This window comes from Scylla paramamosain, chromosome 3 (assembly GCF_035594125.1).
Source record: "Scylla paramamosain isolate STU-SP2022 chromosome 3, ASM3559412v1, whole genome shotgun sequence".
NCBI lineage: Eukaryota > Metazoa > Arthropoda > Malacostraca > Decapoda > Portunidae > Scylla > Scylla paramamosain.
This window is the reverse complement of record NC_087153.1, coordinates 28,803,022-28,820,124: the sequence shown is the minus strand read 5'-3', so window position 1 is coordinate 28,820,124 and position 17,103 is coordinate 28,803,022. Positions and strand designations below refer to the sequence as shown.

At 38.6% G+C, this 17,103-nt stretch overlaps 1 protein-coding gene and 1 pseudogene across 2 annotated transcripts in view; one reads left to right on the top strand and one right to left on the bottom strand.

The window, feature by feature from the left end:
* The window catches only part of LOC135093310 (acidic mammalian chitinase-like), a 59,535-nt pseudogene extending 54,964 nt beyond the window's left edge, over positions 1 to 4,571 (top strand).
* The window catches only part of LOC135093318 (ras-related protein Rab-39B-like), a 111,053-nt gene that overhangs the window by 3,184 nt on the left and 90,766 nt on the right, over positions 1 to 17,103 (bottom strand). Inside the window, exons 1-4 of one of the 2 annotated variants that reach the window (XM_063992491.1) lie at positions 13,272 to 13,479; positions 8,182 to 8,291; positions 7,568 to 7,724; positions 4,760 to 4,909 (exon numbers count right to left, since the gene is read on the bottom strand). In XM_063992491.1, the coding sequence (XP_063848561.1) occupies positions 4,760 to 4,909; positions 7,568 to 7,724; positions 8,182 to 8,291; positions 13,272 to 13,379 (525 nt within the window). In that variant the 5' untranslated portion in view covers positions 13,380 to 13,479. Of the gene's footprint in view, positions 1 to 4,759; positions 4,910 to 7,567; positions 7,725 to 8,181; positions 8,292 to 13,271; positions 13,480 to 17,103 lie in introns of those variants that run through there. The other variant, XM_063992498.1, reaches the window with a different exon arrangement.

The window sequence follows — 17,103 nt, the reverse complement described above, 5'->3', positions numbered from 1 at the left end:
TGATAGAGTCTGTGTCAAAGCTTTAATTTCCAAACTACCCTCTTATAGCTTCTATCCTTCTCTCTATAACTTCATCTCAAGTTTCCCTTTTGACTGTTCTATTGCTGCTGTGGTAGACAGTCACTGTTCTTTTACTAAATCTATTGACAGTGGTGTTCCTCAGGGTTTTGTCCTGTCATCCACTCTCTTCCCGTTATTCATCAGTGATCTAAACCAAACTTCTTGTCCTATCCACTTTTCCATGTCTTTTTGTAGACATCCAACCCTTCAGGAAGTAAACATTTCATGCAGGGAAGCCACAGAATGCCTGACTTGTGATCTCCCTAAAATTTCTGATTGGGGCAGAGCAAACATATTATTGTTCAATGTCTCAAAAACTAATTTCTCCATCTGTCAACTCAATATAACCTTTCAGACAACTATCCCCTCTTCTTCAATGACACTCAATTGTCCCCCTTTTCTAAACTGAACATCCTCAGTCTGTTCTTTACTTATAATCTAAACTGGAAACTTCACACCTCATTTCTTGCTAAAATAGCTTCTATGAATGAAGTTAGGCATTCTGAGATGTCTCCACCAGTTTTTCTCACTCTTCCAGCAACTGCTAAATAACTCTGTACAAGGGCCTTATCCATCCATGTATGAAGTATGCTTCACATGTATGAAGGGTTCCACTCACACCACTCTTCTCCACCAGTTTTTCTCACTCTTCCAGCAACTGCTAAATAACTCTGTACAAGGGCCTTATCCATCCATGTATGGAGTATGCTTCACATGTATGAAGGGTTCCACTCACACCACTCTTTTAGACAGGAAGGAATCAAAAGCATTTCGTCTCATCAAATCCTCTCCTCTAACTGACTGTCTTCAGCCTCTTTCTCATTGCTGCATCTGCTAACTACTCTTCTGATCTTGCTAACTACATGCCATCCCTCCCAGTCTCACTGCACAAGACTCTTCTTTCTCTCACCCCTCTTCTGTCCACCTCTCTAATGCGAGAGTTAACCAGCATTCTCAATCCTTCATCCCTTTCTCTGGTAAACTCTGCAACTCTCTGCCTGCTTCTGTATTTCCATCTTCCTGGAAGAGGAAGGTTTCAAGACACATATCCTCCAATTTTTGATTACCACTTTGGATCCTATTTGGGGACTAGCAGTTCAGTGGGCTCTTTTTTGTTGCCCTTGGCTGGTGTCCCTCATACATAAAAAAAAAAAATAAATAAATAAATAAAAAATAAAAAATAAATAAATAAATAAAATAAAATAAACAACTTTCTTACTTGTATACATAATTACATTTTTATTCTCAATCAGTCTCATTCTATTTAGCAATCCTTAGGCTTGTTCTTACTTTCCTTTGAGAGAGATTATATATATATATATATATATATATATATATATATATATATATATATATATATATATATATATATATATATATATATATATATATATATATATGGCTCCCACTTTTGGGGGTTTACTATATGAATATGCGTGACGCCGACAGTAGGTAAATGGGACTTGTCAAACCACTGCGAAACTTGGGATGGCGGGAATTTAGGACACAGCAGGAAACTCGGGAGGTTACTGCATATATTTGTTGAGTTATCTAAATTGCATTAGTGCAAATGTGCTTATTTTGATGTTTTTTATTTTATTTTATTTTTTTTTTGTGGATTTTTTTATATTATTTTCTGTTTCCCTGAAACAAGTTAATTTTTTTTCCCTAGGATCTTCTGTTGCCTTAACACACATTTGCTTGAAATGAATCAGGTTCATTGTTGCATACCCTACTGTATACAGTTTGGTGGGCATGGATGAAGTTTGTATTTAATATGGTATGTTTTTTTTATGTGCAGGAATGATCAAATTCCTTATCCACACTAATTTGTCTTGCTATAGTAAGTTGCAAACTTTATGATTTAGCACAGTCTGGTATATAGACAGATAATTCAAAGCACAACTTTGGCAAGTGTCAGTGACATTTATTCTTATTCTACAGAACAAGACTACAGCACATCAGGCAGCAATCTTGTGGGTGAATGATCCAAGTGGTGGTGTGCTGCTGTGATGAACAGCATCAAAACCTGTCTGCAGCACTTCTACAACCAAGACACAAGATCCTCTCAAAAATTAAACAGGACATCTGAAGCACAACATCAACATAGACATTAACTTTCTCTCTCTCTCTCTCTCTCTCTCTCTCTCTCTCTCTCTCTCTCTCTCTCTCTCTCTCTCTCTCTCTCTCTCTCTCTCTCTCTCTGCCAGTAGACTGCAGTGTTTGCCTCCACTATGATTTTAGTCCACTGTCATTATCCACCATTGTTCCTTGCATTTATAGCTGAGATAATTATTTTTTTTTTCATTAGGAAAGTCATCCCCTAAGCTTTGCTTGAGATTATTGATATTCAATGGAATGTGGCAGGTGCAGCATTTTTTTTTGTCATTGATGTGTTTTGTCTAGACTGAGCATGAAGTTGTGTAGTTTTTTTGTTAATATAATAGATATGTAAGCCACAGCCTACAGGGAAGTAAATTACCTTCATCTACATCCCATAATTATAGGCTGGTGGTGACAGCACAAAACAGAAAAATGAAAAATTCCATTTAAGTGAGAAAGTCTGAATTGGTTTGTTGATGTAAATGTGACATATAACTAACAACTGCATATCATATTTGCTAAAGCCTGGCATTTACAAAAGGTCACCCACAAACCTCTGCATGTTGATAATCACTTCCTCTCTCTCTCTCTCTGACAGACCCCACAGTATGTTCTCCCTCAGTATGTTTAGAAACCAGTCACTACCCACCGTCCCTTCCCTTTGCATCAAGTTGTGCTTCATTGTGTGCTAAAGTGATTTTAATTGCAGAAATATTTTGAGTTGTATACCAATGGCATGTGAAATTGATGTACCCTGGTTTGTGATCTCGGACCATTATGTTACAGACAGCTATGGCAGCCCCATATGTCTGGCAACCATTGCAGTTGTCTAGGAGTACAGTCAGTGCCAAATGACTTAAGAACTCACACTGACATGAGCATCATACTGCACGAACCAGCGACTCATCTGAAAAAATCAGCTGAGAGAAAATAACTACATGGCAAATTAAGTTAGAGCTCCTCACGTTTTTAAACGCATTGAACAATGGATTCAGGATTTGACATATAATGATATCTTTAAGTTTTGTGATTGTTCATTGTTTTGGTTTATAAAACAGCGTGTTTGTTTTGAACAATACTGAGTTGCTGTGTGATGCCTGAAAATACACAAGCTATGGTGACATAGTCTGAGTGATACAGTTTCATAAGAATGATGAAAGAAAGGTGTAAGGTGTTGTCAAACTTTGGGCTGGACCACCACCATGCTCGTGGTGAAACACTTCCTTGCATCTCTCATGCTGCCATTTCTTTACCAATGCACTCACAAACTTTTAGCTGGAATCAGTTATATGGCTTGAATTTTTCTATTTCTTTCTCTTTCTTAGTGAAACTATCACTCAAATTATGTCATCATAGCTTGTACATTTTACAGGTATCACACAACTGTATTGTTTAAACACAACTGTTTTATGAGCCACAACAATGAGCAGTCAAAAAAAGGTAACTCTTTCTTATGTCAATATATCAAACACTTAAGCCATTATTCTATGCTTTTAAACTCATATGAGGGACTAGCTTAAGTTGCCATGCTGTAATTTTCTCCCAGGTGATTTTTTTTCAGACTGAGGAGTGAGTTGCCAGTTTGTGCAATGAGACAGTAACATTGGCAGGAGTTCTGAAGTTGTTTGGTGTAGGATTAGGCTCTTAATGGAGTTTGTGTCAGACATCCTGCTAATCCTTGTTATCATTATGTATTTAAAAAAAAAAACTGAATAAGTAAGGAACTTTCCTTCTATATGTAAAGTTAAATTCCATGGTGAAGGGCAAGCTGAAGCTTCAGCACAAATGTGATGTCTCTGTGATGTTCCATTGGCTTCACCCCACAGTTACCTCACTGAAAGATGATACTGCCGCTCCTGCCACAGATAGCATTATTGTCAAGCTACAAGGTTACTTTTATGTAGCCATAATGATTTATTGCATGTCAATGAGATGGATGGTAACTATGGGCTAGACCCTACCAAGTGACATAGCAGCAATACCATATGTTCAAGCTGGAGGCCAGCTCTTCAATAAGGAATTTACAGGGACTGCCATGTGTAGGCCTGATGGCTTCTTGCAGCTTTCCTTATTTTCTTTATGTTCTTATGTTTTTAAAATTACATGTTATGTAATTAATTAATTAATTAATTAATTAATTAATTAATTATAACTTTGTTTTTAAAGGTCTAGAAGTCTGACATACAGTAAATTTAATCCAACATATTGTTATGCAGTTATTTCCACCCAAAAATAAACAAACATGGCCTCTGAAATCCATAGTAAATATTATTTCTCTTTCTTTGTAAAATACTTTTCAACAATCTTGCCAGATTTATTTTTTCTCTGTAAATCCACAAATTGTCTAATAATTATTCTATGAATGTTGTTGTCATATGTATTTTGAATAAATCAATAAATGTATCAAATAAGTCTTTCTTTTCTTTTCTGATACAGCTTTTGAAGCCAAACATCTAACTTAAAATTGCCCAGTTCATATTTACTTTGAAATATTCTCCGTTGACCACCTATTCTTCTAACCAATTGTAGTTTAAAAAGTAATCAATCAATCAAATAACTGTAAGTGACTGGAGATGAAAGAAGTTTGAGGAGTCACCTTATCATACACTTCCTGTGTGATGGTACGAAAGGCCTCCTCCACATTGACACCTCGCATGGAGCTCGTCTCAATGTAGCTGATGTTATAGAACTTGGCTAATGCTGCTGCATCCTCCCTTCTTACCTCCCGCTCATCTTCCATGTCAATCTGTAAGACAAACAAAACTTAATCATTGTAGTTTGATGCATCAGCATGTCCTGTGTAGCTTTTCTAGGATTAATTAGCAGTAATGACAAAAATATATGTCAATAGATTTAATGAGAAGCCACTTCCAAGCCACTGTTAACACAATATTTTGCTATTACTATAGAGGAGAAGACATGTTTTTTACCTCTGGTTTCTGAAAAGACATCCTCAACGAGTGAAAAGAATTAATGAAAGTTTCAGTCTGATCCCTCACTCGATGAACTATAACCCATTCACTCCTGGCTTGCAACTGGAGCCTAGATTACTTTTGTTATATATGGTATGTGACTGATTAAGATAAATATCATTGATACTGTGCTGGTATTCTGAAGCACTAATATATGTGCAATGTGTAACAGGGTAATCCTATCAAGTGGTCACTTGCTATAAAAAAATTATGCAGTACTGCTACTGTGGTCTGAGTAATGTAAATACCCCAAAGGTGAAAATGCCAATACTGACAATGAATCATAGCAGTGCATGGATAACTGCTACTATTGAGGGGCATGACCTGCATAGGAAGAAAGATCTAGTTCCATTTCACTTTGAAGCAGAGATGCTTCTGAAACTGTGCCTTTACAAAGTTGTATTTTGATTACATATTGAATTACTAACAGAACCAGTGACGATTCAACCAGTGGACATCTGAACCAATGGACAATTCAACAAGTAGGCAACCAATGGGCAGTGCAAACAATGGGTACTTAAACCAGTTTAATGAATCAGGAAATTGAACAGAATAATATAAAATGATGAGAATGATGATAAGAAGAAGAAAGAAAGAAAGAAAAAGTGACAACTGAATCAAATAACACATAGTAATGGAATAGTAATGATCATGAGCATATTTGGACACATTAACAAGTGACAACCAAATCAGAGGACACATGAGCAATGTTGTCATGTTTACTTACTCTTTTGTGGTCATCAATCCATGCCCAAGTTTCACAGCAGTCACTACTGTACAGCTTAAATGTCTCTTCAGTTTGGCAGCATTGAGCAAGGAAAATTATTCCTCACATATGCAGGGTATGAATACAATGAGAAGAGCAGAGAATGTTGGATGACTCCAGGCATGTCCTACTGGTAGTGTTGTCATTATCACAAACACAGGTGCAGGTGTAGTATGCAGACAGAGTAGGACAAAATAAGAAAGAAGCCTGGTGCTTATGCTCACTCAGGCAATTTACTAACAGTAAGTTGGTGGTGGTGAGTGCACTACACTCATTTTGTGAATGTTCATTTGACTGAGTGAGGAACTGTGTGTTAATTGCTGCAGCATCTGCAACTGATGATGTCATGCAGCAACTACTATAAAAGTCCTTAATTAAATGATCAGTAAGGAGAAAACATTTGCATTACAAGAGTGGATGTGAAATTTCCCATACCAAATATTTTGATATTCCTCCAGAGTATGAAGAAATAATTCTGCATAATTTTGGGGAGGATGATATTGACCACATTATCTGTATGGGTATTATCAACACTGTCATCAGTCTCAATAGCAACATTACAATACAGTAAGAGATGTGTGAGAGTGCATTCAAAACACAAATTTTCTACTTTCAACTACACACTCTACTTGCCAAAGTGGACAACAGCCATGATCCCTATATTTACCCAAGCAGGATATGAGCATCTTTCTTTTCACCATGCCTGGTCTACAACATGAAAAACTCTCACAAATCTTGAAACTGTAGTCATCAGCACATTTACAAAAAAAGTTATCTGCCTCCACCTCATTTTTTTTTTTTCAAATTCATGTCAATTAGTGTAAAACAAAAAAATTGTCAGCCTAAAGGCTATGCATAGAAAGAAGGGCATTCTTGCTCATGAAGTGTCTGCTAACTTTGGCATTTGTGCCTGATGGTGATGTCGTACCAGTTTTTGAGGATTTCACTGCTGCTCTTCCTTTGCAACCGGAAGTCAAAGAAGTGGTGACGTATTTTGAGTCCAAATACATTTGTGGCATGCAGATTGGTGAAAGCTGGAGGGACACCCATTTCCCAACCAAACTTTGGAAATACTTCCACAATAAAGGAGTGCTCCTATAACTACAAAATGCTGTGAAAAATTCCATAATGCCCTGAGTCAGAGTACATATTGTGTGCACACTAAACTATGTATAAGTTTCTCAAGGCCATTAAATAGGGCATCACTGTCCAGTGTCTAGTGTGTCAGAATGCTTTGGTACATCAGTGCAACACACCTGTCAGTACACCAAAAACATGCAGTGACTTGTTGCTTGAGTTAAAAATATCAAGCTGAACTGGATAAACTTTACCTGTGAACAATAACTAAGATCCAGATCATGTACAAAGGGGACACTGTACTGTATAGGTTGTGATTTTTCTGTTACCTTTACTACATTATTTTACTATTTTATGCACCATTTCAATAAATCTTAATCTCTATTCCATATTTTAAGTCCAGATAGAAACTATTTTACTGGAAGAATAAGTTCTCAATCCAATGGCTGAATTGTCACCAGTTCAGTTATCAACTGGTTGAACAGTCCACTGGTTGTGCTGTTTACTGGTTCAGTAGTTACTGGCTTAATTGTCCCTGCTTCAGATATCAACATATACATGCAATAAGGCAGATTCATGCAATACTAACCTTAGTCCCAACCAGAATGAAGACAGCTTTATGTGGTTCAATGTGTCTCTTTGCCTCCATGATCCACATGGGCACATGTTCCAAGGACTTCTTGTTGCACACATCAAACACCACCAGAGCCCCCACAGAGTTGCGGTAGTAAGTACGTGTGATGGACCTATACAGGGAAAGCAAGTATTGTCATTTAAGGAAGAAAGAATTAAGTGTACAGACAGTACTAAGGCTGATCAAATCCCATTCTCCATAACATACTACCTCTCCATACTCTCAGCATGACAACACCAGATAAGTATTCATGTGCTATGTAAATTTACCAGATAACTATTCATGTGCTATGTAAATTTTTGCAAAAGAGCAGCATCCACATAATGAGACAAATGATTTTGAAAGCTGAGAAGACATCATGGAGGGCACAACGTAACCTCCACAGCAACAGAAGGACTGAAGGGACTGTGTGTGGAGTCACAAAGGGCACACTATAAAGGACACTGGAATTAGAACTCCAAAAGTAAGTTAGCTTTGTCCCTCACTCTAAGGTCAGATATTTCTTGGTTTCCCCTCATACAGCACAAAATAAAGGAGCCATTAACCAGAACCAAAACAAAGATTCTTACCTAAACCTTTCCTGGCCGGCTGTATCCCAGAGCTGTAGTTTTATTCGTGTACCATCTGACACCTCTATGAGTCGTGCAAAGAAGTCCACACCAACAGTGGGATCAGAAATCTGCAACACAAGATAGATCCTCAGCAAAAATTACACCTAATCATAAGTAACTGATACTAATTGGAAGTATCACAACTTCTGGTACATGGTGTCAACTGCCAATGTCCATAGTGTTGTTTTCTTTATAGAAAATAAAATGTTGACAACTTTAAATCTCTCAATTTATGAATACTTTTTATCAACATATCTTCTCATTCTTTTCCTCTGTGTTAGATATCATATATATATATATATATATATATATATATATATATATATATATATATATATATACGAGGTGTGTCATTAAAGTTCCAGGACTGGTGCCACACAAGTTTTATTTCACATCCAGGCTACAAACTATAGGTTATCTCCTTCGAAGTAATCCCCCTGGCACCGCATGCACTTGTCCATCCTTCTCTGCCAGGCTTGCATGCACTGCTGGAAGGATTCTTGCGGGATGCTCCTCAGCTCCGTCGTCACGGCCTTTTTGATGTCGTCCGCATCATCAAAACGGGTCCCCTTCATGACCTCCTTGAGCTTGGGGAAGAGGAAGAAGTCGCACGGAGCGAGGTCAGGTGAGTAGGGCGGTTGCTCCAGCACGGCGATGTTCTTCTTGGCCAAGAACTCTCTGATGCTCAGGGCATTGTGAGCAGGCGCATTGTCGTGGTGAAGCAGCCACGAGTTGCCCTGCCACAACTCCCGCCTCTTCTCGCGCACTGCACGAAGCAGACGCCGCAGTACTTCTTTGTACACATGTTGGTTGACTGTCTGGCCCTGTGGCAAGAACTCGCAGTGGACGATGCCCCTCACATCGAAGAAAGCGATCAACATGACCTTGAAGCTGGACCTGGACTGCCTTGCTTTCTTCGGCCGTGGCGACGCCGGACTCTTCCATTGAAGGCTCTGGCGTTTGGTCTCCGGGTCGTACTCAAATACCCAGGACTCATCGCCGGTGATGACTCTCCTGAGCAAGTCTGGTTCAGTTTCCAGACGCTCGAGGATGTCCTGACACACCTGCATGCGTCGTCCCTTCTGGTCATCGTTCAGGAGTCTCGGCACCATCTTCGCACAGACTTTCCGCATGCCCAGATCTTCAGTGATAATCTTCCACACGCTGTTGTGGTTCATGCCAAGCTCATCTGCGATCTTTCGAACAGTCAACCGACGATCGTCACGCACCATCTGCTTGACACGCTCAACATTGGCCTCATTCCTGCTCGTTGAGGGTCTTCCACTCCTGGGGTCATCTTCCACGTCCTCCCGGCCCTCTTTGAACCTCTTGCACCACTCAAAAACACGTTAGCGTGACATTGTCTCATCCCCGTACACTTTTTGCAGCATACCCAGTGCTTCTGACGGCGTTTTCCCCAACTGCACCAAAAACTTCAAGTTTGTTCGCTGTTCAGCGCTCATTGTTAAACGACCTGCAACAGAGGACATGATTTTAAAAGCACGTAAGAAAAAGATTAGTGACTGTAGAGGGTTGGGAGCGCAGTTGTATACTCCAGAAGGATTACTTTGAAGGGGAAATATGGTGGTTTGTGGCTTGGGTTTGAAATTCATCTTTTAGGACACCAGTCCTGGAACTTTAATGACACACCTCGTATATATATATATATATATATATATATATATATATATATATATATATATATATATATATATATATATATATATATATATATATATATTGATCAGTATGATGACTGTGAGCACTTTCCAATGTTTACTTAACCCATAAATGGATGTTTTTTTCATTTTTTTAATCAGAGTTAGTCTGCCATAACACACATAAACACTGTCATCATTTCCCCATTTTGTTAATGTTGACAGCCTGTGCTAAGTGCCAAAAAAATAAATAAATAAAAATAAAAATAAAAATAAAAATAAATAAATACAATTAAAAAAATAAAAAAATAAAAAATAAACACTATGTGTCTAGCAGAGTGGCAGGATTTTGTCTAAGGATGCCAGTTTCATAATGTATACCATTATTTCAATAGTCACTGTCACTGATATGTGTTTTCTTTACATAATCTGGCTTGAAAAAAAACTTCATCATTCAAGTACAGCTTCAACTTATAAATGAGAGAAAATAAAAATTCATAATTGGTTACTCTCAACACTTTGTCCACATTTCTGAGATATGACACTATGGACTTCTAGGAGCTGATATCATGAACTACAAGTTGCGATATCTCCAATTACTGACAGAAATAGAGCAATGGGGGGAATTAGGAAATCTGATAAAGAGAGATATATGAGAAATACAACGGAACATGATGAAAAACTAACATAACAACATAATGTTGCAGATAGGCTGAGATACACCTAGTAGTGTAGTGGTACACCTCCAGGGTGAGTAGTACCTCTAGCTCACAGGATAACTATGTTTTGCCAACTTGCAATCTTGTATCAAATTACATTTCACTAATTAATGTCATCAAGCAAATTCTTTGTTTAATACAGAAAACTTGCACATTAATAAAGTATACAGTTTTTCTTTAAATTTATACTCATACTGATACTTCCAAAACTTGCATGCTTGACTGATAAGCCTATCTTTAATTCAAGGCTTCTTAATCATGTTACTGACTGCTAAGAGGTTGTAGCCAGACAAGATAAGATACCAAGTACCAGGGCATTGATGTAACATTGTTTCTAGAGGAAAAGAAATGGCTTAGCCTTTCATTCACACCACCAAATTAACCCATAGTGTTGTACTTTGTGAGAGATAGGGGTCTTGTCAGGCTGCATTTTTTTGTATGTTTTTTTTTTTTTTATTTAGCCCATAAAGTGAGAAAAAAAACATCGTTTCATATATATATTATTCCCATGTTATGAATGGAAGTGCGGCTACCATATGATTTTGATTCTTGGATTTTTTTCCCTTCTCAGAGCTCACGATATCAGATTAGGGATGTGGAATTTTATTTTTAAATTTTTAAAGCTTTTATTCTCACCTTTACATACACTTTCCACAACCCTATAGTGGGTGTAATAAATGAGTACTTCTTTACATTACAAAGACCTATAAAAAAATAAGAATTGTACATTCAAGAAAATGGATGTGCATATGGCAGTGCCCCACTTCTCAAGACCATGGCTACTACACCCACAGTTCTCAAAGAATATACGATACTATGAATCTTATGACTTTCAGTTTTCCTTTCTGAATACTCTGAAGTCTCACATCCTATTTCTTATGCCTTACTGATTATAGATTTGAGAAGTAATTTCTAAGAAGAAAATAACTTACTTTTTTATGTGTTAATTTTTGGGGAAATACAGCAACCCACCCTGTTTGGCCAACTCCGCAACATTTATAACCAAAATCTTTATTCCTCTCCAATACCATAGCATTCAATTTAATTTTATTGCTTTGATATTATAAGCATGTTCACATAGGCATCAAAAAAATGAAAATCCCAAAATATACCTCAGTTCCTACAGAAGTATTCAGTTTATAATAACTATGAGCCTAATAGACGGATATGTACATGAAAAACATTCATTCCTGACATGTAAAAAAATTCTTTGTTACTGTTAGTGACAAGTTTTACATATATAAACAAAGTTGAAGGCCATAATATGGCTCGAAAACAAAATGATGTATATACGTACTAAACACTTCCCTAAGAGGTATATATACATACTAAGCACTTTACAGGTTAATATAGGTATGAGAAAGAATTGCTACAAATTAAGGTAATCATTCCACATGTTGATAATCTTTTTTCAGGGAAGTGAACATGCAAGGCAAAGGTTTATTATTTTTTCTCATTAATATAATTATTGCTTCTAGAATATTAAAAAAAAATGTGAGTTTTATAAATTTCATCACCAATTTTCACAGATTTCCACACTAAAGACTGGAAAAAAATCTGAAAAATTAGACCAAAAAAGAATGGCCATGCCTTTGAAGCATATGCATAACAAACTTAAGATAAATTAACCAAACTAAGTCAAACCTGCTAACAATGATGGCCCCTGATCCTGTAATAATAATGTAACTCATGGAGGTGGCAGTCAAGGTCACCACATCATGACATACTACAGGAGGACACATTCCCACGCCTCCTCCTCAGTGTCACCATCCTGATCTTAACTCATTCTCTAATACAATTTTCACAGTTCCATTTCTCAGGAATAACCCTGAGCTTCTCAAGTGTTTTCAGCTTCCTTGTTCTCGTCTAGTGCACACTGTTTAACAATTGCAATTTCATGCAGAAAGTTTCCTTTATATGCAGCAATGTTGCCATTACTATGAGGAAGAGAACTGAATTGTAAAAACTTATCTGCTACCAGGGCTAACCTCATTAAAAAGATGTGATTCACTAATTAATTACTGTCTTATCACTGGTTTAAAAAGTGTTTTTCAAGACAGAAAGAAAGAAGAAAAAAATTCACTAACTCATAAAACAATAATCTAATAAAGTTACATATAGTTGCTATGAGGCCCACCAACACCAGCAAAATATACAGAACTAATTTCAAAGTAGAATAATGCTAAAGACTCTATTATGTCCATGGCATCAACTACATCCAGGTGGTCACTTCACTCAGGTTGTGCTGGCAACACAAGACCCTGAGTCTGATTCACGAGAAATACAACATAAGTTTGAGTTACAAGTTCTTCATGGCCATGGCTACTCAGGCGTGAGCAACAATATCATGTATGTAACAAATAAAATATACGGCTAGTTCACAGTTCATAAAACTTCCATATGCACATTAGACCCACAAAGGTGATAATCCACGAACACTTTGACCTTGGCGAGTGGGGACCTGACCACCTGCTGCTGTGGCTGTGATTGATGCCCCTCGTGACACTTCCGCCTGCCTGATCACCGTGCCCCGGCACGGACAGACGTACAGGGGATGCACACTGAGCACAAACACCCCTACTCTGCAGGTAACAAGCGTCAGACACAGGCCAGAAAGTTGCGTTCCACCTGAAGTCACCTGGAAGCACAGGCCACCACCACCACCACCCACCTCAAAGAACTTCCCGTCCGTGAAATACTTGAGTAAAGAACTTTTGCCGACCGTCGAGTCTCCTATGAGTATTAACCGGAACTGGTAGTCGAATATGGGTTCCACCATGACTAAATATCTTGCAAGGAATGTCTAAGTTTGCAGCAGTAGTAGTAAGTCCCTGGCCGCGCAGTTATTGTTTTGACTCATCAGCTGACTGTAAACATTCCAACACTTACGCCTCCCTATCCACGGCCACCCAATTGTTACTTTCTTTACAATTAGGCTGTGAATTCATGTTAAATGAGTTATTTTGAATCACATAAAAATATTTGCCAATCTCTCAGCATCGCTTATTGGTTTTAAATGCTTAGAGTAAACGTTTATGAAGACTTATGATACTTGGTATAAAAATTTATGCTGAAATGCAGCTCCCGGGAAAAAAAAAACAAAAAAACATATGAATAAATCAAGGTTAAAATCCTTAAACAAAGCTCAGTGATTGTCTGATGCATTTATCTCTAGATTTTGCACTAATGATTCTTACGCAACACAACAAATGGTATTCTATTATAAACTAGTATACCTAACACCATGGAGTGTCTAATAACATACTGTATTATATGGAAAGCTTCTACATTTGAAACAAAACCGCGTACTCTGGGTGGAAATGTGATGTCAGTAACCAGAGAGCATAATGATTAGTCTTTTGAAATGACCCAGAGATATCCAAATAGCCTTGACACCTCAGTTCACAGTAATGTATCATCCAGCTCATCCCAGAATGAATAAGAAATAGATTCTGGAGTACAATAAAGTGGGGGAGGATGACGGTAAAGGAGGAGGAGGAGGAGCAAAGGAGGGAGGAGGAAAAATTAACATAAGCACGGCAGGCGCAGGTCAAGGAAAGAGCGGGAGCGCAGGTCACGTGGTGTCCTGCGCTCACCAAAACTCGGGGACCTGCGCGAGGCTCCAGCAGACGAGCTCTAAAAATGGCAGAGAGAGGTGTGGGCAGGAGGATCACGATAGAATATAACCATGAGGACACTGACAACTCGGGTGGATGCTGTCTCAGTACTATTAACAACTCGCTACCGGAACTCGGTCGTTGGTAAGTAGGAAACAGTTGTCAACATATATTTTTGTGCCTTTTTTCTCTCGTTTGGGAAATCAATAGAGTAAGAGGAGGAGGAGGTGGTGGTGGCGGCGGTGGCGGCGGTGGCGGAGAGATGTGAAAGACAGCATCAATTGATCTGTGGACCATTCTTGGACGCGTATGAAATGATTTGTTTGATGTGTTTGCCACTATGTAGCTTTTCCCCTTTACTTCCGCATGTCGCGCTCCCTTCGTCAAGACTTGATAACGAAGAGGAAAGAATAAGTAAACTTTCATCCTGAGAGCGAGCGAGATTGGAGTGTTTTGCCAAGTTTTAAATAAGCCTGACTGAAGGGGGAGGACAAACGCTCCACATAACATTTTTCTTTCCTTCCTCCTGCAGTAGGATGAAAATTTAATGAGTACTTAAAAGAAGTTGTTTACACACACACACACACACACACACACACACTGAAAGAGAAGTAGATGAGGTTACTATACAAGGTTTTTGACCGTATGAGAGTACTGGCACCTTCCCCTCTATAGAACCTACACCAGACACTGACACTCACACCATGACCCGGCAGTACATGGGCGGGAATCAGTTGTCGATTAATGGTTGGCAGTGGCGGAGTGTACTTTCATTGTAGTACTCATATCGGTGCCAGTGAGTGCCGAACAGTGCCAAACAGTGAGATGCCATGCTTGTGGTGACTGAAGGCCGATGCTGAGAAGTGTTGCATGGTATCTCATGTTCAACTTGAAGGAAAGAAGTGGGTTAAAACATGAGAACGTGGAAGGCGAGTGTCAAGCGGTGGGCGAGATGCGGAAACACGAGTGAGCAGTGCCGCTTTGTAGTGTACAGTGATGACAGACAGTGAGTGCTGCAGAGGATGATGCTGGCCTGTGTTATGCCTTGCGCTGACTCGTGACGTTCATTCAGTAGTAGTAGTAGTAGTAGTAGTAGTAGTAGTAGTAGTAGTAGTAGTAGTAGTAAATGATGTAATGGAGTCATGACTAGTAGTAGTAGTAGTAGTAATAGCAATAGTAACAGCAACAGTAGCGGTAGCAGTAATTTCCGCCACAGTGCCAAATAAGAGCCAGCAGTGCCAATAGATATGTGGAGGCACTGTCACTGGTGTTCGCGCGGCGTCGTGATGCTGGAAAGTGACCAGATAAAGCAGTGCACGGGAAACAACCACGGACAGTTCAAAGCAGTGCCGTGAAATGTGCCTTCACAGTGCTTTTCCCTCGTGACGGACAGTGACATGCAATGCGTAACCAAACAGAGTGCTGGGAAACAGTGTCAGTTACTCGTCCCCTAGTCGGCTACACCTGTGACTTCAAGAGCAACGCCACCGCCACCCGTGCAAACACTGACGACAGCAACAACAGGTGATCAATGTTCCTGTAGGGGCGGGAAAGCGAGGGGCAGATTAGCAGAGGTGTGGCTCGCTTATACTATTCATTAGGGTAACTTGTAGCGTAGATTAAGGGTAGAGCGGTGTAAGATAGGGTGGATTGGGCGTGGTTATGGTTCAGATAAGGCACGTTTGTAGTAGGAGAGGTTATATACGAGAGATATCAGATCAGGGTTTTTAGAGTATGCGGTAAGCTGTGGTTAGAGAGAAAATGAGTGTGTGTGTGCGTGTGTGTGTGTGTGTGTGTTAGGGTTTTAGGGCTAGTGAAGGTGTTAAGACAGGATAAGGGGGTAACGAATGTCGACTTTTTAGTTGTAATATACGGGTAAATTAAAAAGGTAGATAAGATGTTAACGAATGTAAAAGTTAGTGATACTGTACAGTAGGAGGGTAAGTTATGTGGTAATGAATATAATGATGATTATAAAGTAAAAAAATAAATAAATAACTATGTACGGAAGATTAATAATGTAAAGGTAGTTGAGGAAGATTATGGAAGGATAAGAAGTCAATACAGGATTAAAGAATGTGGAGTTGAAGTTGAGGCACAGAAGGAAAAAAAAGGAAAGGCAAGACCACGAAAATAGAAAAAAAAATGATGAACTAAATGTCAAAAGCGTAAAATAGCGTAAGTTAAAAGCATTAGAACTAATCAAGTCAGGGTTAAAGAATTATGAACTTTGATGATAGTGTAGTTAGAAAAGTAAAAGCAAAAACAGAAGAATAATCCTTCACGGAAATAGCGTAGGTAAATGATAAACTGATAGTGACATGAGCAAAAAATAGTGTTAATTAGAAGCGCGTGTATCAGAGCAGGTCAGGGTTAAAAAATGAGGATTTTTTCAACGATATGGTTACGTGGTGAGGAAGGTAAAGGCAGAATAAAAGAACGATGATGCACGAAAGTAGAGCAGACAATAATAGACTAGTGATGTCAAGAAGAAAGGCAGGGACATGTTAGAGCAGGTCAGGGTACAGTGGCAGAGGAGAGGCATTCAATGGAGAGAACGAGTATAAATAGACATGACTGGGAAAGGTCAGGAGAGGTCGCTGAGGTCTTCTTGTTAAAGGTCATTAGCAAGGTACGGCAGGTCCGGGCAGGTGAAAGAAAGCGAAAGTGTTTGATTTCTTTGTTCGTCTGTCTGTCAGTTTGTTTGTTTGTTTGTTTGTATGTCTGTATGTCTGTTGGTGTTTTGTCTCTGCTGAGTGACCAGTTGTTTGGTTTTATTTATGATTTTGGTTACTTGCTGATGTATTTATGTATTTATTTTATTGTATATTTATTGCTTAGTGTTTATTCAATTATTCTTTATTTATTTATTCATTTATTTATTTT